The 23,105-nt window shown below is 39.4% G+C and overlaps 1 protein-coding gene and 1 long non-coding RNA gene across 6 annotated transcripts in view; one reads left to right on the top strand and one right to left on the bottom strand.

Annotated features, from left to right (window-relative positions):
- SMOC1 (SPARC related modular calcium binding 1) overlaps positions 1–23,105 on the bottom strand; it is a 123,203-nt gene that overhangs the window by 47,254 nt on the left and 52,844 nt on the right. For all 4 annotated transcript variants that reach the window (XM_072115577.1, XM_072115578.1, XM_072115576.1 and 1 more), the window contains exons 2-5: positions 21,329–21,500; positions 20,063–20,175; positions 4,080–4,179; positions 3,033–3,080 (exon numbers count right to left, since the gene is read on the bottom strand). In XM_072115577.1, the coding sequence (XP_071971678.1) occupies positions 3,033–3,080; positions 4,080–4,179; positions 20,063–20,175; positions 21,329–21,500 (433 nt within the window). The remainder of the gene's footprint in view (positions 1–3,032; positions 3,081–4,079; positions 4,180–20,062; positions 20,176–21,328; positions 21,501–23,105) is intronic.
- The window catches only part of LOC140069651 (uncharacterized), a 99,065-nt gene that overhangs the window by 21,510 nt on the left and 54,450 nt on the right, over positions 1–23,105 (top strand). The window lies entirely within an intron of this gene.

Raw genomic sequence — 23,105 nt, forward strand, 5'->3', positions numbered from 1 at the left:
GAGGCAGAAGGGCTCTGGTCGCATGTCCAGAGTCCCTTAGTGCTGTAGCTTCACAGATTGTTCCAATGAGTAGAACATGTTTCACCCAACCCCCTGCTTTCTCTTCTTCCTCTGGGGCAGGCTGTTACACTGGGCAGGAGCAGTTCTCCCCTCCCATTGTGTGAGATTACAACGGGCACCAGAAGGGGTAAGTGTGACAACTTGTCAAGATACAGCAAAGAGGGGATCTGTTAAAAGCCCCATAAAGCTTTTCAGGCTCATTAGCATAATTTTCAATGTTGAATTTAGAAGGAAGGAGGCCATGGATAACAACTATAATAAGATTACCACATGGCCATTGTACCTGGATCTATGTGTAACTACCCCTGGTTTATCATGATGGATTTTGATGGTAGATTTTCCATGACAATATAAAAATGGGGACAGAGAGTAGATTTATTCTAATGTAATAAGAGAATGATTATATCCTAATCATTCACACACAACAAAACTAGCAAAGAAAAAAGCGTAATTTATATTTTAAGACTAAAGATCACTATTCCATAAGAATTTAAACTCGTAGGTCTGGGTTCCTAATTCCAGCGATGAGTAATAATAAGATAATCAGATAAGATAATCCTTTATTAGTCCCACAGTGGGGAAATTCACAATACCGTAATACCGTAATTCATGCAGCTTTTACACATCTCATGTGAATTGCTATACCAAGCGTTACCTAACAGCCAACCATCCAATATTTATTAAATATTTCTTTAAAAAACTATTGACATATTGGTTGGAGGACTTTTCATAGGTTTAAAAGGCACTTTCTAGCACTATATTGCTTTTACGTGAACACCAAAATCTTCTGCTCGATGCAAGACCCAGGAAGAGAAAAGTCTAATTTAAAGGAAACCTACCATTTCAAATGGTAGGTGTAAGCTGTAAACACCGAGCACCAGCTCAGGGTGAGCTGGTGCCGGTGCTTAGTTTCGTTAGTGTTAAAACCGCGGTATCGTGGTTTTAACACTTTTTAAACTTTATAGCAGAAACTGCTTCGGCGCCGCGCGCGTTCGTGCGCGCGCCTACATAGGAAATGCCGCAGGCGTTGCGCGCGCACGGTCGCGCGCAGCGCCGAAGCAGCTTCTGCTATAAAGTTTAAAAAGTGTTAAAACCGCGATACCGCGGTTTTAACACTAACGAAACTAAGCACCGGCACCAGCTCACCCTGAGCTGGTGCTCGGTGTTTACAGCTTACACCTACCATTTGAAATGGTAGGTTTCCTTTAATGGCTTGGTCCAGATTCCACGGCTCTAATTTAACCCATAAAGAAATGCATAAAATATAGAGTATGTATAAAATATAGTGCTTTTTTTAGAGTATGGTTCACTATGGTTTCTTTTTCAAGACAATTTCCTAAAATTTGTACAATTAACTGAATATTGTTATATCTGTTATAGTGATGAGCAGACCCAAACCACAATCTTTGAGTCAGTGTCAAACATTGTGTGTTCGATTCATGTGGTGGCATTGAAAATTCGGAAACTAAAAAATATCCTGTTTCTTAAAATATTCCCTAGTTTATAATCCCAAACAGACCCCTCATGGTTATTTTATATACAGCCTCCTCATGGGTTATATTATATACAGCCCCCTGTGGCCTGTGGATTCATTATATACCAGGCTGTGGGGACTGAGATTTGGCAGTGTGGGCCCCCCATCAGCTCTGGGCCCTGGCACTTTTCCAGGTATGCCCAGATCTGGCGCGGCCTGTCCGGACTTGAACCCGAACTTCGATCAAACTTTGAGGCTGAACTTGAACGGGTCAGTTCATCCCTAGTTATGACCACTGATGACAAAAGTACCTTCATAGCTGACCTCACTAACTACTGGGGCTGCCTCACTACTAGTACTAATATTAAGTATCAGGTCACTTTTTTATATACGGTATATTAAGAAATCAAAATGTTATGTAAATTATTGTGTAACAATTTTATACAAAGGGATAAAGATTTCGGGTTAGAAATCTAGACCGGTAACAGAGGCGGCCTGAACAATTGGGCACTGCTTACAGTGTACATAACATGCAACCATTTTTTAGAAATAAGAAGTCACTATGTGTATATTAGGAGTTAATTGTTTCTGGTTGTTATATGAGTATTGCTCTTCTCTTCTTGGTAGCTCTTTTCCCTGCAGTCTGTATCTGTATCTTGCAGCCTTCTCTGAGCTGCTTGGCAAAGACTTACATCATCTGCTTACATCATTTATGGAATATGATACCACAGTGAGTCTCTTTCCATCTTGCTAGTAAGAGTTCAGAATGAAGCATTGCAATGTTTTTTGTGTGTTCCCTTGTACTCTTAATGAATGCACAGATTGTTGAAATGTTGGTGACCATTATAGGGTTAAATTCCTTTGCAGGTGCTCATGAACTGACTAAATGTATTATCAGCACATTTGCATTTCTGAGAATCTAAGGACTTATTAGTTGATTTGCAGAACTGCAATGTGTTGGTCATCAAATACAGTTTTTTCAGTTTCTAGAAACACAACCTTAAAAAAAATAAAATAAATAAATCTGTAAATCAGTGGAAGAAGACCATTAAAGGGGGTTTTACAGGGATAAAAAAATTGATATATGGCTGGGGGGACTTAAAAAACAATAAACTACTTATACCTACCTCCTCTAACACTCCTGTTATTTCCAGCCTGTTTGCCAGCAGTTCTGTCCCTACAGAAGTGGTCGGGATGGCACCAATGGCCTTTGTACAGAAACGGTGGTCGACATTGATATACAGTGTTGCATGGGAGGAGGTGATTATAAGTAGTTTATTGTTTTATTAAGCCCCCCCAGCCATATATCACTTTTTGGTTTTCCCCAGACAACCCCTTTAAGGAAATTTGGGTGTACAATTAATAAAAATACCCTGGAGCATGAATAATTAAAGCCCATTTTCCTTCACAGGCCCAAACATTTCTCAGTCCTCCGCAGATAGAAAATCACCCCTGTGGATTACCAAAAATCCACAGGAAATCACGAAACTTTACTTACCTTTCCGACCTGCATTACCCTGGCTTGAGGGTTTATCTGTTACTGAACCTATAATATAATAAATATATGAATTAATAACCGGATATAGTCGACTTTTGTAACACATACAAAAAAAAATTATTTCTAGAATATACACTTGAACATTGAATGGATACAAAGCTGCAATAAAATCCAATGACCCTCTGAGGTTTCTTATATGTATGTAATCTTTGGTTTTAGATTTTTATGGTCAAAATGTATGTGCATTTCCACATGTTTTTCTAATACGCTTTATTTATTCTTCAAAGTTTTATATATAAATTTGGAAACCCCTTTAAGAATAAAAAATGTACCAATGGCCAGCAGTGGTAATTTGACTTCTTACTAGAGAAGAACAAATTATTCAAGACTTGATTTGCTGAAGCTTCGATACATTTTCTAAAAATTCTATTCGTATCCCAATCAAATCAGTCCGAACCAATGTTGCTCGTCTTGTCCTATAAATTGGTATATAAACCCCTCTTGTCCTCTAAGACACTAATTTTTTTTTAAAAAAAGGTCCAATTGTTGCCGAACATAGCAGCAGCGAGCAACCGGCATACAAAATCATCACTATGTGCAGAGCGAATGGGGATCGAGCAGCAGCAGGCAGAGTGGTCTTGCTAGCTGTAGAACAGCGAGACCATTCTGCAAGTTCAGTGCCCAAGGAAGATCTGATCTAACACCATCCACCACTGATTGGATGGTGTTAGAGAACATTAGCATATACATACGCCCCCACCCCTGCTGCAGCACCTCCTCTCTGATGATTCGGTACAATGAATGGTCAGAGAACGGTGCTCATATCTCGGTAATGGTGGGGGCTAGGAATATAATTCAAAGTGCCCCTGAATTGTATTTTAAAGTTAATAAGTTAATAAGTGAAAGGTCATCTTTAAGGAGCCCCACTGCGACACTGGATTTGTACTGAATCTATGAATCTATGAATCAGTGAATCGGTTCTTCTCTACCTGTGATTGTTTAACACAAAGTCAATATTGTAGAGCGCCTTTTAGGTTGTTTTCATACCTGAACATGTTGGTGTCTTGTTCTGCACAGAAGACCCACTTACAGGTTTACCATCTGAAGTAACACACCAACAATATCCGGTGTAAGTGTGACATTGCACCTGCCAAAAAATACTTAGTTAGTGATATTTTGCATATATTTCCACACAATACCCTAATTCTTCATTTCAATATATACTCTACTAGCTACTCTTGTATATTTCTAAATAATATACTGCACATGGGCCGTATAGGGCCCCCAAAAGCATTTCATATATGAAAATCTATACAAATACTTACATCAAATTATTAAGCTATAACATTTAAGGCTTGTTCACATAAATGTGTATGGTCCATGAAATATGGACACTATCTTGGCCCAATTTTATGAAGAGAACACTTCTCTGGGGACGAGTCCCCCCATCATAGTTATACATGATGCATTCTCATGGGACCACAGTGTGGTACTGTAATCATATTTTTAGTACAGCATAATTGTCCGACAGAAATGCAGAGGCTGCTTCACATCATATATACCATATATATTCGAATATAAGCCGACCTGAGCATGAGCTGAAGTACCTAATTTTACCAGTTAAAACTAGGAAAATGTATTGACTTGATTATAAGCCTCGGGTGGGAAATGCAGCTGCTACTCTCTAATAAATTGCCCAGCAGTCTCCCCTCAACAATAACAATGTCCAGTAGTCACCCCTCATCAATGAAATGTATAGTAGTCTCCCCTCATCAATGAAATGTATAGTAGTCTCCCCTCATCAATGAAATGTCCAGTTGTCTACACTCATCAATGAAATGTCCAGTAGTCTCCACGAATCAATAAATCGCCCACTCATTAATGAAATGTCCACAGCAGCCCCTCCAATTAATGAAATCTCCAGCAGAGCTCCCCATTAATAAAATTTCCAAAGCAGAGCCCCCCATTAATAAAATGCTCATAGCAGAGCTCCCCGTTAAAAAAAATCTCCATGGCAAAGCCCCCCATTACTAAAATGCCCACAGCAGAGCCCCATAAATAAAATGTCCAAAGAGTGTCTATGTCTATGCGATTTGCTGGCACACAAACTATGATGTCAGCAGGCGGCAACATAGTTTACTGTGGGGAGAAGAGGGTGCCGGGGTGACGGAGGGTGCTTACTACGTTTTTTTTAATTTATTTGAGTATCAGCCAAATATTATTATATTATCAAATGGTATGGATAGAAAAAAATTCCAAATCAACACTTTTCGCCATTTTGCCAACCTATATAAAAATTTAAATAGAAGCAGATCATAAGGTCATACAATTCTCAAAACAGTATTAAAACCCTTCTCATCCCACAAAAAAATAACCAATTAAGCAGCTTGCAATGCAAATTTTTTATTATTTTTTTTACCAAATTTATATTTTTAAGGGATTAAGATATAACAAAGTGATATTCATTTGGTATCTCCTAGATCAGTGGTGGCGAACCTATGGCACGGGTGCCAGAGGCGGCACTCTGAGCCCTTTCTGTGGGCACCCAGGCCATCACCCCGGAATGAAGTTCACCAGACAAGACTCAAAGAATCTTCCTGCAGAACCTTCCTACAATGATAGACGAATTTTGCCCTTTCAACTGCGTTGGTGGAAAGTGCCACAATTTCTGTGCTGGCACTTTGCAAGACATAAGTGGCTTTTGGTTGAAGTTTGGGCACTCGGGCTCTAAAAGGTTGGCCATCACTGTCCTAGATCATATTGACCCACAGAATAAAGGGGATGTGGCATCTGGACTGCACAGTTTAAGCTGTAGAAAAAGAAGCGCACTAGGAAATACCACAACTGTGTTTTTTTTTGTCAATTTAACTGCATTTGAAATGTTTTTCAGCTTCCCAGTATATGGTATGGAATATTGAATGTTGCTACTAGGGAAATTACAATTTGCCCCACACGTAAAGCTCTCATCCAGCTTTATAAATGGGAATATTATAAAGATATGCCTTTGTTCAGACACAGGCTATGGGGCAAAAGTGTGTAGAAGTGATTGTTCATCTCATATATAAAGCTGAGTGTATGTGTGTATGTATGTATGTATGTCTAAAGGAGTCTGCACCATCGCATTAACAATCACCAATTTTTTCACAGCAGTTCTCTGTGACTCAGGGAACGTCATAGACTAGATTTTGAGCCAAAATTTCCACCCTTCGCTTTTATAAAATATACTTATTAACCACGATATACAGTAGCCATTATCTGCTGGTGCTGTGGCAGTTAGAAGCTAGGCCGTGATTGGTTTCTGTTTGGTCGCAGGTCATTTATATGAGCTCTGAGTTTTGATTGGTTACTATAAGTAATGAGTATAATGTGTGAGCTTATGTGTGAAATAGGGGGAGATTTATCAGAAATGTCTGGGGTAAAACGGTTGCAGTTGCCCAAGGGAACCAATCAGAGTCCAGCTGTAATTTTATAAAAAGCTCAGGGAAAATTAAACTCAAGCTCTGATTGTTTGCTATAGGCAACTAAAACAGTTCTTCTCTCAGACACTTCTGTTAAAGTTCCCCACAAGTGACAATCAGAGACAAAGACTGTCAGAGACAGTCACAGTCAGTCGGAGACAGAGACAGACAGAGAAAACCAGTCAGAGACTGTCAGAGATGGGCAAACACAGACAGGGACAGTAGGAGACAGAGCCTGTCATAGACATTAACGGTCAGAGGCAGAAAAAGTCAGAGACAGTCACAGAGACAGTCAAAGAAAGTAAGAGAAAAACAGTCAGAAACAGTCACATACAGAGATCGTCTGAGACAGTCAGAAACAGAGACAGTTAGAGATAGAGACAGTTAGAGACAGACAAAGACAGTCGGAGATACTCATTGACAGAAACAGTCACAGAGACAATCGGAGATAGTCAAAGCCTGAGACAATCAGAGACAGTCAGTCAGAGAGAAACAGACAGACAGTCAGAGAGAGAGATAGATGCATATAAAATATTCTATTTTGTTATAGCTAAGAGCAGTTATTTACTATCCAGGGCAATGCTGGGGGCTACAGCTAGTCACATAGCAGTCCCAAATCATGAAAAATCTTGCACCCGAAAAATGCTGTGATATTTCTTCCATATTAAATAGCCTCCAAACCTTTTTTTCTACCAAATTCCTGGATTCCATAGGTTTGACAGCAAAATGTTTGGTCTCCCCAAGGTGGCAAAGAATTTGTCGATACTTTATGATGTCCTTTATGGAGGTTGTGAATATTTTACATAAGATGTGATCTTCAGGCAATTACAATCTCAGCAGCGAGTGTTTGTTTTGGGTCTGGCTCACTAGTAAGGCATTCATTTCTAGCCAATGCCAAAATCACATGTGCGGTGGCCAAAACTAACAGCATTTCTTACATGTTTTCTTCTTGTCCATTGCTCAAAAGTCTATATACATATTATTCACTTTTTATTTCTTCAAAACTTCCAGTGATTGAAATGAATGATTCTGATGAGCATTAGGTAGTATTAAGTTCTGACATAGCTCCCTACCCATATGTATAGCATTATGGAGAAAGATGTATGAATGCAGGGACCCCCAATGATCAGCTGTATTCTGTGTCAAGTCTTGGCAACAAGTTAATTTTACGGCAGCACCACCACAGGAAAATATTGAAGGGTTAGTACCCTTAAAGGGAACTGGTCACAAGAATTTAGGCCTACAAAACACCAACAACCCGATATACAGGACTTATGACAGGATCATTATGATATCATTGTATGTACAGGAAAATTTTACTTTTCACAGAAATAGATGTCTGGACTGGCCAATCAGATGAAAGGGAGATGAATAGGAGTCATGTTAGTATGTCTACCCCATCATCACAAGTCTTGGTGGCAGCTGATGAAGGTAGCTTTGATGATGGTCCTTTCCGATGGGACATTCTTTAAGCCAGAAGGTAAAAACTTTAAGGATTTCATAGTTCTCTTTAAAATCAATTGATTCTATATCTGATGCACACACTAGCCAATTCCTCCGAAAGAGAAAGATAATGTCATATTTGGAAACTCTTCACTCTAAGGCTCCATGCACAAGAATGTATTTTCTGGACGTTTTCTAGCTGTTGATTCAACAATGAGCACATGTCCCCTTATCGTTCTATGGGTTCACACTCATGGCCGTAGTTTCGATGGCCCCATTCGTGAGCCGACTGCGTGGGCAGCAAGCTATGGAGCAGGTCGTTGTTTGTGTCATGTGAAAAGCTTACAAAAAAAGTGTCGGAAAAGCACCAATAATGTGGCACTGACACTTCATAAATAAGGTGCAACAGGCGCAGCAAGGAGAAAAAAAACACAGTTTTCTGTTGGAAAGTCAATAATGAATGCCCCAAATCTGAAGTGTGGCAAATATGCAGCATAATGTAAAATAGTGTATTACTAATATTTACTATAGTCTACAGAACTTAAAGAGGACCTGTCACCAGTTATGGACCCTGAGTAACAATGCCTGCTGATAAAATAAGCTACCAGTGGGACACTGTACCTTTATTACAGACATTTTTCTGATATGCAAATTAGCATTTGTGACTCATGTCTGGTATCTGTGTCTCTCCCTCTGTCTCTGTCTTCTTCAAATAAATGCTCTTCCGCTTTGTACGTAGGGGCTGTCTGCTAATATTTAACTATAGACACATAAAGCTCTCTGTACAGATGGGAAATATCATTTCAATTTTCTTCCATGGTGCCATTTGTGACATTCATGACATGTGACCAGAGTGACATGATCACAGGTGTTTTAGGTTTGTAACAATAGCAAACTGTACACTATAAATATGATTACATGAAATCACAGCAGCGTCCATGGAGGATGGAAAGGAGTATTAGTCCATGGAGGCTGCTGTGACTTTATGTGGTCAGATACATACATGGGGTACAGTTTACTACTGTTAAGAGGCTAAAGGACCTGAGATGATGTCAATCTTGTCACATGACATGAACTGTAACCAGTAAGGAGGCATAAGGCATGGGGAGGGGCCGGCTGAGAAGAACACGCCCCCCTCGGATGCCAGGTAATATAAGATAAAAGATGATTTATGGGGATGTGAGGGAAAAAAATTTCAGCATTTACAAGAAAATAGGAAAAAAAACATACAGATATGGGTTTTAAAATAATAATGAATTAGTTAATATTAATATCTTTGCTGTTTAATAGTCATTTGATATATAATTTAAGGTATGATTTCTTTCTCTTGATCCTGGATCCTCCCTCTATAAGAATGTTCTGTGTAATAGTAGTTGAGTTCTGAACAATCCAGAGAACTGTATAAATTCTATTCTGCCCTGCCTAGATCATGTACTAATGAATAATACAAATCCACACACCGTACCTCATAATACAGGAATAATAATAGGCAATAACTGATGGACCACACAGAGATTGGGATTATACAATATTACATTACCTTGTAAGGAGCCTAACTAACTTTATTACTGTGCAGGGCTCCACCCTTTTAAGCTCCTTTAACATTAATTAAAGAGAACCCGCCATTGAAATTAACCCATCCAAATGAAATACTTCATTGAAAACTATGATTAAAAAGCATTACCCTTATCCCTAAATGGTTCCTTTCTATAGCTGCAATATTATAAAAAAAGAGTTTGTAAACTTTTATGTAACTCACCTGATCTGAGTTCAATGATGTCCTGCATATTTTGGATGCAGTCACATGTCGCAGTTAAAACTGCATCACAATCAGGTGGTTTTAGGTGAGGTTTTGTTAATTTAACAGGTGAAAAACATTTGTTGAACAAGTTAATGACCTTTGTGGAACAGGTTTCCCCTTCAAAATCAAATTAACTTTGTTCTTTCACCTGTTAAATTAAAAAAACTGCACCTAAAACCACCTCCAAAACTGATTGTGATGCAGTTGTGAATGCAACGTGTGACTGCACCATCAATGGTTACTGCACTGTCCTGCCTCCTGGTTCCTGATTGACAGGTCTCAGTGCTATGATATGCTGCTGAATGGAAGATTGAAAGAGAGCTCTGTTACATCATTGGCCACTTAAAGTCATGTGGCCAGGTTTATGTCATCTTAGGTCCTGTTACATCTGCAATGTCTACCCCAATATGTATGTATGTAACTATCTGATCACAAGAAATCAGAACATGCCTTCGTTGCCTTCTACACTTCTCCATGCCTCCATGGAATGTGATTTCATATGATCAGATACATACATGGTGTAGACATTGCAGATGTAACAGGACCTTGAACATGACTTCACCCTGATCACATGACCTAAGGTGCTGATTACTTAGAAAAGGCATGGGACATGGGGAAGAGTAGATGGGAGGGGCTGGCCAGCAGGACACGCCCCCTCCAATGCCAGGTAATATAAGAAAAGTTGATTTATGGGGATTTGAGGGAAACAATTTTAGCTTAAAGAAAAGTGTCAGTTAACAGGGCTCTATGGGAACCTGTCACTAGCTGTAGTTGTGAATATGTGGTGAAAAGTTCCCTTTAAAGGGCATTTGTCACAAGTATTTTTCTGATTGTATTTTCACATAGTTTTTGTGCATCACTGTTTGCTGTCATCTTGCCTGATCTGTAGTAAGGAGCATTTAGGAATAGGCTTTACTTCAGATACACAGCAATGGTCTGGAGCTGACTCAGAGAGTTTTCTAGGCGTGCTCTGTGCAGGTAGAAGGTGTAATTAAGAAGTGATATTATCTCGGTAGTGGATTTATTGATAGTGTTGTTATCTTCAATTGCAAATCTGTCTGTAAATTAGGTGCACAGAAAACCCCTACAGGATTAGCAAGTATCATCCTGTTATTAATTTTAGTGGAACAAGTGAAAATGATCATATGTAGACAGCCATACTACCATCTACCATCAACATCCATGGAAATCTACCATCAGAATCCATCATGATAAACCAGGGGTAATTACTCATAGATCCAGGCCCCGCGACTGTGGTAATATTCTTATAATTGTTATCCATGGCCTCCTCCCTTCTGAAAGCAACTTTTAAAATTATCCTAATGAGTCTGAAAGGCTACTGGGGCACTTCCTTGAGCCCCTCTATGCTGCAGATTCACAGGCTGTGCAGATACCGCTCCAAATGTGCAGGAGCAGAATGGCAGGGTGAGACAGTGTAACAGCCTGTGAATCTGCAGCACGGATGAGCTCTGCCTTTCAGACAGGTTTCACACAGACTATTACAATGTTTCACCCTCCCCCCCTCCTGCTCCCTCAGCACTTCCCCATCTGCCTGATGTTATCTCATACAATGCATACTAACAGCCTACAGCACTGATAGGCTCTGTTAACACCCCCCAGAACCCTTGTGGCTCATTAGCATGATTTTAAAAATTGATTTTAGAAGGAAGAAGGCCATAGATTACACGGATCACGGTGCCTGGATCTATAAGTAAGTGTCCGTGGTTTGATTCCGATGGTATATGCCCTTTAATTTCCCTGGGGGTCCTTTAGTCCTGAAAAAGTGCTGGACTGAGACTAAGATTGATCAGGTTTCCCAAGCATTTAATATTATAGGTTCCTTGTCAACCACTAGAACACTAATACCCCTGGACTTGGAATGGATATGAAATAGATTTATATAGAATAAATGTATCAATCACCTATGAAGTCAGGCAATACATCCTCTTGCAGTTGTAGTTTGCTTTTGCTCAAAAGGAATGGAGCTACTGGGGGTACATGGCTCCCATTCTCTAATAGTATCAACGGCACCTATTAGACAATTGGAGAGTATTGTATGGATCTACTATTGGGGATTTAACATTGTGTCTCGGTTCTGAAAATCTCTAGCTGGAAAACACTTATTTTTTGCTGTGCAAGATTTATCACTGTGATGATGGATTCTGGTGCAGGATAAGACTGTTAGTTCCTACTTTAGACCTACTTTTAGTTGGTCTAAACAGTGCGTCACAATTTTGGGGACACGGACGATTTTCCACAAGCCACGCCCCTTTCTCACGAGGCTACACGCATGTCCCGAAGGTCATGCACCCTTAATCGGACAAGTCAGAAAACTTCCAAAACACAGTCTAAAAGCCTTGATAACTATGGTGCAAGGCATTTTAGACAGTGTTTTTGGCGCAAAACCACCAGAATTGTACTCTTTCCTTCCAACAGTCACTAGATCTTCCTGAAAAGAGGCTTCTTTACCGAATGTACTAATGCCAGCCAAAAACATTACTCTCATCAGGACCAAGGGAGTCACTGTATAAGGTACTTCTATAGAGTTCTATCACACCAACATATTCTGCAGTGTGTTACAAATATCCTGATGATATTGGGGCCTACCACAAAACTGACTGTCCTCAGATAACATTTCAAATTCCTTGGATATTTACCGTAAATATAGTAATCGCACTGTAATGGTAATAGAGTCTACTCATTGTTGGGTGTCTGAAATATCCCCTTTAATTCTACTAGAAATTACAATCTGGGTGGCCAAGCACCTCTGTAGTAGCCAGTATAAATTTTATTTCTACGTCTTAAAAATAACATTTTATCCTTTACCAAATACCTATAATAATATAATCATCTAACACTAACAAACGCTAAGGCAAAAATAATGATATAATGTAGCAGCTGAGCACACGATACCGAATGTTATTGCAAGCCGAGCCTGTTCTCGAGTGGAATATATTGATGGTAGCAGCTCTTTTAAGATCACGCTGTGGTCTACCTTAAAATGCTTTTTGGTAAATTATATTATTTTCTGTTAATGATATAATAAATATCACCGTGAATATGAATTACGATTTAATCGCTTCTGGAGCTTTGCAGCAAAGGCTCAACTAAGTCGAAGCATTCTCAGATTTTCCTCGGAGGCGTATAAATATTGATACCTCCCATTCAAAATATAAGGTTTGTTTTTCGAGAGATCACCAAGCTGGACACGAAATATTCACGTTGTCACCAGCTCAGCAAGATTTGCTGCTCTAATGTTGCCTTATGCAAACAGTACCGTGCGGTTCCCTATATATCATACGCTAGTTCTTCTGTCTGAAAACCAAGTCTTTCCAAACGTCTGTCTGTGGTTTTAATCCTGTGGTGTTGAATGGTACGTGATGGGTTACACATGCTGGAAGGTTTCGTAAAATGAATGTATAATTGGCGTGAAGGGGGGTATATGATAAATATAGTCCTCTCCAACATCAACATGTTTGACTTAACCAGACACAAGACCATATTAATTACCAAGGCATCTCAAGTACCCTAATGTTTTCTTATGTGCTACCGAACTAATAGGAGAGAGTCTACTGTAATGTCTCACCACCTGGGGTGGTCCAAAAATAAGTTGTTGTCTTGATTAGTAAGACCTAAGGAGCAGCCAATCAGCTGGAATCTGCTTCTCGTTTTAATATTTCTAATGTATTAATTTAGAGGTGAGGTATTAATCTGCAAGCACCCTATGGGGAGCAATATAATTTGCCTAATAGCCAGAGTGAATACTGAAGGATTTAGAACTTTATTTGATTAAATATATATTAACATGGAATCATTTATTTAGTAAATCCCCAAATATTTCTAAAAATTGTGGCTTAAAATAAAAACCTGGTTTAAAAAAATGGTTGTTTTCTGGCATAATCGACAAAATAAGTTTCTGGATTCCTCTCTTGATGTAAAAGGCATAATATCCAAGGTAGTCATGAGAAGAATACGACCCATGGATCACATATAAGTTATAACATATTATTATTTAACTACCGTAATAAAGAACAGGCCAAATACAGAAATAGTGGGAGCGAAAGGCAAATGAATCCTCCCTTCAGCTTTCTGGCGGCTCCGACCTGCATGCCACTTTGGGTGTCCCAGGGAGTTGGTGGATGGCAGTAGAATGCCAACCCAACAAATTTACGATAGTGTTTCCTGGAAAATCATCTATAGCAAAAAACTCAGACCTGGTCTACAGGTCAGAACTGGCGGTGTTTTTGCCCATACTCGCTAAGAGGCCAGAGACTGGCATTGAAAACACCAGTTTTAATAAATTCCCCCAGTGTGAGAAAAATTAGCTACGTACTTGATACTCCATAGGAATTAAGACAGTAAGTTTAGGCTAGGTGCTGCTTAATAAATTGCCTTGATCAATTGATCATCAGCAAGAGTGACCACCTCTATAAATAGAAGAAGTTTTGACAGTGTGATGATCTTGAGACATTCAGACACTGTTGCAACTCAATCAGGCTGCTAAAAGTTATAAGGACATTTTCAATGTGGGAATCCAAATCTTACTCCTCTAATCAAAAAAAGTATTTATATTTTCTTTACACTGGAAGAAAAGGTTCTTCTAGGAATTAGGGATGTTTAGAGACGGTAGTTGGGGGTGGGGTTGGTGGGAGAGTGATGGAGCATTAGTTTTTTCTTTTGGTGGGGGGCAGTGATCGGGGCTAGTATTGCTGAGATCCAAGGTTAAAAAGTGACTACTACTGTACAGAATGTTTTTAAATAATTAATATGTTATTTTTGGGTGGTATAAATGTATATAAGGATTGTTTCCAATTTTGAAGAAATGTAAAGGGAGTCTACTACCTCCCCAAACAATATATTCTGCTGACAGCATGTTGTATAGAAATGCACTATGAGTTCAAAAATACTTTTATTATTTCTGTCTATTAAAATGTCATTGAGCAATTCCCAGTTGGTGCAGTTGGTGCACCCAGGGCGTGTCCTCAGAACTACCCCTGATCCACCATCAAAATCCATCATGATAAACCAGGGACACTTACACATAGATCCAGTCACTGTGACTGTGGTAATATTCTTATGTTTGTTATCCATGGCCTGCCCTCATTCTCTGCATTGACATTATGCTTATGTTATTAACAGAACATGGCAGGTAAAAGACATGGAAATATTAGCACCATATGGTATATATGGTTCCTGTGTCTAATTATGTGTAAGAGGTGACTTTAAACCACACAGCTACTGGGTCTGAATTCATCCCTTACCTCCCTCTTCTACCTGCCATGTGTATTTGCTTTATACTTTTATGTGTTCCAAATTTCTATGGTCTAATAACTGTTCTTTTCCTGACCCCCACTTTGGAAATAACTGAGGTGGACCTTTTAAATAATGGTCAGTTATATAATATAACTAGGGAAAATCAGCAATGGTACATTACCTTTCCAAAGACTTACATTTCTTACCAACAAAGCTTTCAAGAAGAAAGAATAAAAATAACCAAAGTCCTAGTATCTTCCACCTGCCAACACAAAACCACTGATTTAACAGAGAAGCCTTGTGTAGTGATTATGGTGGGTTACAGGACAATGAGAGCAAGCAATGCATAAGGTAAACTGTGGTAATCGCTTCATGCCTTGCAATTTTGATTTTGTTTAGTTAGAAAAAAAACCTCCGAGCAGCTTCATGGTAAACCCCCAACTGTGTTTATAGAAACACCAGACCCAGGCATCTTGGAATCCTCCATCTAACATGTAGAGAACTTTTGGAATGTGGATAACACAGACTTTGTACATGTGGCTTCCAAGTATTACACCTTCATGACTATGAGTAGAATGTGGATAGGGTTGGAGCAAAGCCCTTTAAGAATCACTGACTAGAAGAAGCTAAAAACTATAGTCTGCTTTCATTAAGGATAATGACAAATTTCGGATGGGGCCAGTCGTGACAGAAGGTATTAAAAGGCATTTGTTGGGATGTTGTCCTACACAGAGAATAGCAAATGGTTGTATTTTATTTAAAATATGTATTTTGAGACAGATTATAGACTTGGTGGATATATTAGTGCAGTTAAGGTTTCTGTATTTTTGGATACCGGAATCCCTACTAGTAACACCTGTGATTAGTGCTAGCACCAACTGTGGATGTTAACCCGGTAAAGCCAGTAGCAGTATTTAAATCCACCATTTTGGGGAAGAGGGGAGCATCACCCCTTATGATGAAAACTGGGAGTATCTTCCCCAACATGGTGGCGTATTGCAGTGATTGACTGATTGATTTAAGAGAGTTTACACCCAATTTAATACCAAATTTATCAAGCTGTTAAGGCCAAAATAATATATTTGATATGCACCTAAAGAGGTGCTTGGAGAGTCTAAAAAACGGAGTTGGATGCCTGCCCTTTTAAATCTGAAATTGCCCATATACCTTAGGTTCTATGCACATTGTGTATGCTCCACCGGACCATATCCCAAGCTGGGGTACATGGCTAGCTGGAGAAGGGAGGGGGTAATCAGGTGAAGCAGACCTCTATCGGGCTGTGATCTGGCCGCACAATTGCCCCAAAATGGTTCCTGAGATGGCAGTTGGGCAAATATGTTTTTGGAAAATAACATTAAATATTACTTCAAAAATGCCCTCATTGTGCTCAGTTAGTCTGTTTATTGATGAATATAAAAAAAATGCCTTTCCCATTTCGCTCAAAAATCTCCCATAAGCTATCTGGACAGGGATTGGTATTTGAACATAACCCTTTTAATATAGCCTTGATTTTATATGTCTCTCTCTGTCGAGCCAGAAAATATGATTGTCCTACTTGATTTACAGAGCAGTGACCCAAATCCAATTTGTTAAATCATATTTAACTTCAACGAGAATACAAATCTTAATAGATAGATTGATCAAACAATCTAACAAGCGACCTATACAAGAATAGAGAACCCTGGCAAAAATTATTTAGCAGGGGGAGACCATATCCAGTGGGCTAATTTCCCTATACGAGGCCTAAACTATGTCACTGTATAAAGCTGTGTTTAAATCATGTTTTACTCCTCCATGGTAAAGATGCATTGGGCGGTTCAATCCTCCCTGAGTGTACGGTCAATGGAGACTTGACCTGGACACTCCCTGCTGGAGGAGCATGATGGTGCTTGCTGCCAAAACGATGCCAGTATATGTCTGTGTACATGCTCAGCGTGTACAAGGGGAACTTTCCTGGCCTGCACTCAGAACGTATACAACATCTGAGATGTGCACCAATTGCTTTGGGCAGATATAGGATTCAACTAGGAAGAAAACAGCCAGGACATCAATACGGTTGAACCACTTCATGACCCGGCCGATTTCCATTCAATGTTTTTACCCCCAGCATTCCCTTTATTCTTTAGATCAGAATTTATTCTTTCTATTTTGACCCATAATCTATACAAATACATAACATGCGTACCTCTTTTTTTGATTATTTTTGTGTTTGTTTTTGGGAGAGGAGTGGTTAGTTTTTTTATGTTTCTGCTCCTGAGCTCTCATCATGCACCCTAAAAGGAGTTGTCTAGATCGAACATATTTTTCACTATTGGCCCAAGGGGGTGTAACAACATTGTGATACAGTAATCTTCAGATTGTGTTAAGGGGTTTTAAGACAATGGAGTAGATGCTGGTACTTAATTTGGAGCTGATCTGTGCTCCAGTGGATAACACTGTGTATACCCTGCTATTCTAAACCTACAAACCCTTGGGAGGCATGCAACACTACCAGGGGAGTTACTAGGAGAGGCCGGGCACCATTGCAGACTTCTGAATGAGCCCTCTACCCCTCAGAATATGTACATATCTGTATACAAATATGGTTGGTAACCAGGGCCCCCTGACAATGTGGGCCCCATAGCATGTGCTATGGCTGCTACCACTGTTACGCCCCATGTTACCTCACCAAAAACAAGAGATACATAAAAAGCATAGTAAATGTCTTGTAACCAAGTAGACAACTTCCCCCATTTTCGGTTCTTTTAGGTGAAATGCTGAAACTCCTTTTCTATGATTGAATAATGTTACACAAGATTAGATTGCTGTTCCCAGTACATTAAATTCATAGTTTTATAAATGCCTTCAGATTTTTACAGTCGTGCTGCAGTCTTACTTTTGCCAAAAACATGATTGATGGCCTCGTTCGGAACAATATGTCCAGGACAGAAGTATCATTCATCTGAATTATGCGGCTCTGACAATAGAAAGACTGCCAAATTAGCCACCAGTAGGGAGTAAGAGTGGAGGCAACAGGCCGGGTCTTCTAACAACTTTCAAAGAAACTTGAGCTTACAATTGACCCCTACCTTAGCAGTGGTGATTGGAGTAGTCTACAAGCCAAACCATTATCTAATCTCTGGCTACATAACATATAATACATCTAATCTAGGCTATCATTTTAATTTACAATGTCCATATATGGGAATTATTGATCTAGTGGAAACAAAGACTGTAACATTTCACTGTAAAAAACATTTATTACAAAGCTCGAAGAGAGGTAGAGCCGAATGACTAATAACCCCATTGTGAATGGATTCTGCTGACCATACGGTATAGATTGTTGAAAACCTAAAGGTTGATTTAGGAGACAATTTTCTGGTAACTGTTTGATGGACACCAACCAGAGTCCGATCTGTAAATTGTTTGATGTATGGTCATTTTTCTTTTGTTGTCAGCTGAAATATTTGGCCTTGCTTGAAAAATTGTGAACCAACTTTAGTAGCCAAGGTCACAGGTCAAGGTAGAGGTTGATTTGTAATCTTATATTAAAGTAATTATTAGCATTGAAATCCAGAGCGTCAATCTTATCAGATTATCCATAAATGATGAAATATCCAGACAACAAAAATCTGGAATCAGTATTATATGTTGCTTAGGAATCTTTAGTTTATGTTGCTAGCTCAAAGCCAAAGGGCTCAAAAATATAGGACTATTTTAGCCTTTATTACCAAGGGGTATTCCAGGAATCAGCATAATTCATATACAAGTGGGCACTCAAAATATAAGCTAATGTGTAATTAGTTAAATTAAAATTTTGCTCCCCTTAGCAGAAAATGCTGATGACATACACAGTGATGAAGAATTAAAATGCTACTGGCCCTTTAATCAGTCCATTAATTTCCTCTGCACGGTCCGTTGCAGGACAGAAGATGGCTGCTGGTCACATGTCCACATCACATGTCCTGTACCTGCCTGGGCAGGGTCATGTGACCACCACTATGTTAGGCTGTAGTCGGTTGGTTGCCGTGCATCCAGTATGGTCAGTGTTGTGGTGATGGCAGTTACACATCATTACTATGGTAACAAAGCAAGAAAACCTGTTACATCATCACTGGGAGCAGAGCATAAGAGGGAGGAGGAGTTACTGAGAACTAAAGGATCATGGAACTTGTAGTTTCCAGTGGCAGCCATCTTAGTGATAACTCCACCTACTTTAGAGAGGCCATAAATTTTGTAAATCATAAAATCAAATTATTTAAGCTCCGTTTTGTGACTAATGAAATTGAGCATTGTTGTATTCATTTATTTATATCATCATGGGTTTTTGTGTCAGACGTTCATATTCCCGGAATACCCCTTTAAGCTTTATTGTTAATCCTGGTTCTTATGACAACCCAACATTTCTAAAATCCAATTGTCACAGAGACCAATAAACACTTGTCTGGGGTTACAATTATAAAATATACAGTTCCGACTTACAAAAATTCAACTTAAGAACAAACCTAAAGAACCTTGTACATAACCTGGGGACTGCCTGTAATTCACTATCTCTCTAGAAGTTTGGTGTATGATGACAAACACGCGGAGGTTCGGAGAGCTTGACTTATGTGATAAACGCTATACCTTGCTTTGAATTGACCTCAACATATGTCTTGGAGAGGGTTACCGGATTGTAATGCCCAGTTCACACCTGCGTCAACTGTTTCCTAAAATGGAGAGTATAAAGTAACCGAAGAACGGAAGGTGAACTGAAAGTGTTTGTTCATCCTCCGTTCCCAGTCAACTGTAATGTAGGGAATTTTGCCTCCCAGCTTTTTTTCCCATTATTTGCGTAACGGAAGAGAGGTTAGACCCTGCCAAACGTAGATGTGATCTTAGATCTATGAGTTTTTTCCATCAGCTTTCCTCTCTGCAACTTCTATCTCAGCATTGTTGGGTGTAGACCTCTATGGTCTCAAATGCGTAAGATGATATTTGATTACTGTATCTTACTGTTACTCACAATGGGTTAAATAAATTGATGAATAAAATGATTTCAATCTGTACAGAGTATTGTAATACATAAAATATTCATTTAAACCTAATTTACTCACTTGAGTGAAAGAGCCATCCTCATTGCACTCTGGGATGAAGACTGCCTCCTGTGGCTTCTTCGCTTGTTCCAGGGCCTGTGCTCTCTCTAGCCGACACTTGCTTTGCCCAGCATCTTGGAAACAAGAACTAGTCATTATTCTGACATCATAAATTTCATCTCTCCCACCTTACCACTGTCCACACACACATTTTTGTACTTCATTAGATGCTACCAAATCGAGAAAGATCTCCTATTAGTCAGCTAAAACACCATCATCCATTTATTTTTTCGAAATATTGTTTTGCTGGAGATTTTCCAGGTGAACCTATCACCAAGAATGTGATTTTTAGACTGTGCTATGCTGGTTTTAAAAATGCCTTTGTCAGCATTCTAAATCATTTCAGTAGATTATAATAGTTTATTGGACATTACCTGGCTCCCTGCCAGCAGGATGTGGTGAGTACCTGGGGTGGGGGCAGCTGAAGCCTGTGTATGACTGTGTATTCTCATACCTTCTCCCTCTCCTCCACGGCAATACACATGACAGGAAGTGAAGTGGAGAAGGGGAGGGTGCTGGATGAGTGTGCAGGACTCACCATACCCTGCTGGCAGGGAGCCAGGTAATAGGAATTAAACTTTGTACTACTGAAATGATTCAAAATACTGACTAATACTAAAATCAGCATTGCATCAGCTATTGGAACCTGTCAACCGGTTGAAAATAACATTCCCAGGGACAGGTTCTCTTTAACTTTAACAATTACATGAACAAACCATCAACCTAAAATTAGGTTTTTTTTTAACATAAAGTTGTACTTTTGGGTCCAGCCTGCTATGAACTTTAAGATATTTGATTATTTAGAATTCTAACTCACTTCATTCTCATTGTGGTTATAGTCAGTAGAAGACATTTTTTCTATTAGCGATAATTTTATTACAATACTGATGCCAAGAATGAGTGTCTGCAAACTGTTAAAAACATTTTTGGGGAATTTATACCTGCCCCTGGTGACTTGTCACTGACTGGAGAGGTCTCGCCATGATATATGAGCATATGTATATACTGAGAAGACTGAGAAGAATAAAATCATTACTGCCTCTCGACTTTCAGATTCAACTGTGAATTTTAATGAATTTTGGGATAATTTGATAAAGCAATGCGCTTCTACAAGCCTTTACGTTACAAGAGACATCTCCTAAAAATAATGATGCAAACTGAGATTCAGGATAAGATTATTGCAATATTTGAAGAGAAAACTTAAAATGGATAGACTCCCCTTGTTACCTTTGCACCTCCCTCGATGCACAACACTGAGGCCAGAATCCTTGCATTTGGCTCTTTGGTAGTCACACATAGACTCGTAGGTTCGACCATCTGACGCACAAACCGGCTTGGACTGTGTTCTGGAGCAGTGAGGATTGCACTGTGGATCCCTGTCCCGGTCACTTATTAAAAACTATTAAATAAAACACAAAATATGTACTGAGTTATAGAAAGAATATAGAACCAGATCTTGTTCAATATAAGCAGCAGATGAGAACAGAAATATATAGTTGAAATGTAACAAACTTTTCAGATTTAGGGTCTACAATTATACACATATTCTATTTTATACGTATTACCAATGCAATCAAATTTGCACGTATGGGTGATGTATGAGAGAAGAAATCTTCATATAAAATACTAAAACTTGTATTTATGATGATAGTAAGTTAAATCTTAGGGTACCCAACCAAATTATACATCTGTACCTAACCCTGAAATCTACCAGCAGGACTAGCTTACATTAGACAAAACCCATAGCATATGGAGGAGCACCTCTGTGGCTATGTTGTTTTACATATACAACTAGTGAATGTGACCTGGTTCTGATCCAACTCATGTACAGTACTGTACAAAAATCTGATCTGGGTAGATGACAGCACACAGGTACAGTGTATGTATCAGTTGTATGTAAATAGGTATCATTTTGGTTTTCTAAAAGCTTGAGTTAGCCAACAAGTTTCCTTGTTTTTATTAAACAGATATCAGAATCTCAGAGCGTTGTTGCCCAACCATGATTGTGTTTGGTTAGTTTCTTATTGCTGATGAGAGGCCCCATCAATATTTGGGTCTGATGGGTTTGGCCAAGCCTGGACCTAAACACCCACAATCGGTGCAAGGACCTGCAGCATGTAAAGGATTGAGGGCAGCATGGTAGCTTAGTGGTTAGCATTACAGCCTTGCAGCGCTGGGGACCTGGGTTCAAGTCCCAGGGTCAACTTCTTCAAAGAGTTTGTATGTTCTCTCTGTGTTTGCGTTGGTGTCCTTAGGTTTCTTCCCACACTCCAAAACATTCTGGTAGGTTGATTAGATTGTGAGCCCCATTGGGGACAGGAACCGGTTTGGCAAGTTCTGTGCAGCGCTTCATATAAAGGAATTAATTATTATTAACACCTGCAGGTGGTGGAGGGGGTAAACTGAACAAGGAAAACTGACTGAAATCCAGGTTCATGTTCTGCGGATCCAAATCCGCAATGTTCGGTACGAACCCATCACTATTTCTTAGGACTACAGTATTGACCATTTTCAGATTTTTCACTGTTTTCGCTGTTTGGCTATGCTTTCTCTTATAATTAATACTTTAGTGATTTAGATAAATTTTTAGCTTGACCTTTTCTTTTACTTCTTGAAATTTAAGGTGGCCTTCCATCTAAGCCTAAAAATTAATCAGAATGGATGATTTCACCAAAAATAATTATTGACTAGGAGAAATTTAACAAGAAATGATTGATCAAGCCAATTGAAGATACAACATCATTGTCTGCCGGGATTCACTAAGGTCCGTGCGCCCAATGTCCACCAGGTGTCGCTGCTGCGCCGAGGTCCGCCGGAGTTCACCTTCTTCTCCTCGGTGCATGTAAGTGCTGATCTTGCGACACAATTTTTTTTTTAAATACCGCGTTTTTTCTGAATCCATCGGGTTTTCCGATGGCCACGCCCCCGATTTCCGTTGCATGCAAGCCGGTGCCCGGCGACACTGAGCCCCACTGTGTTTTGCAATTTGTATCATCACACCAAT

The sequence above is a fragment of the Engystomops pustulosus genome, chromosome 7 (genome assembly GCF_040894005.1).
Source record: "Engystomops pustulosus chromosome 7, aEngPut4.maternal, whole genome shotgun sequence".
Lineage (NCBI taxonomy): Eukaryota > Metazoa > Chordata > Amphibia > Anura > Leptodactylidae > Engystomops > Engystomops pustulosus.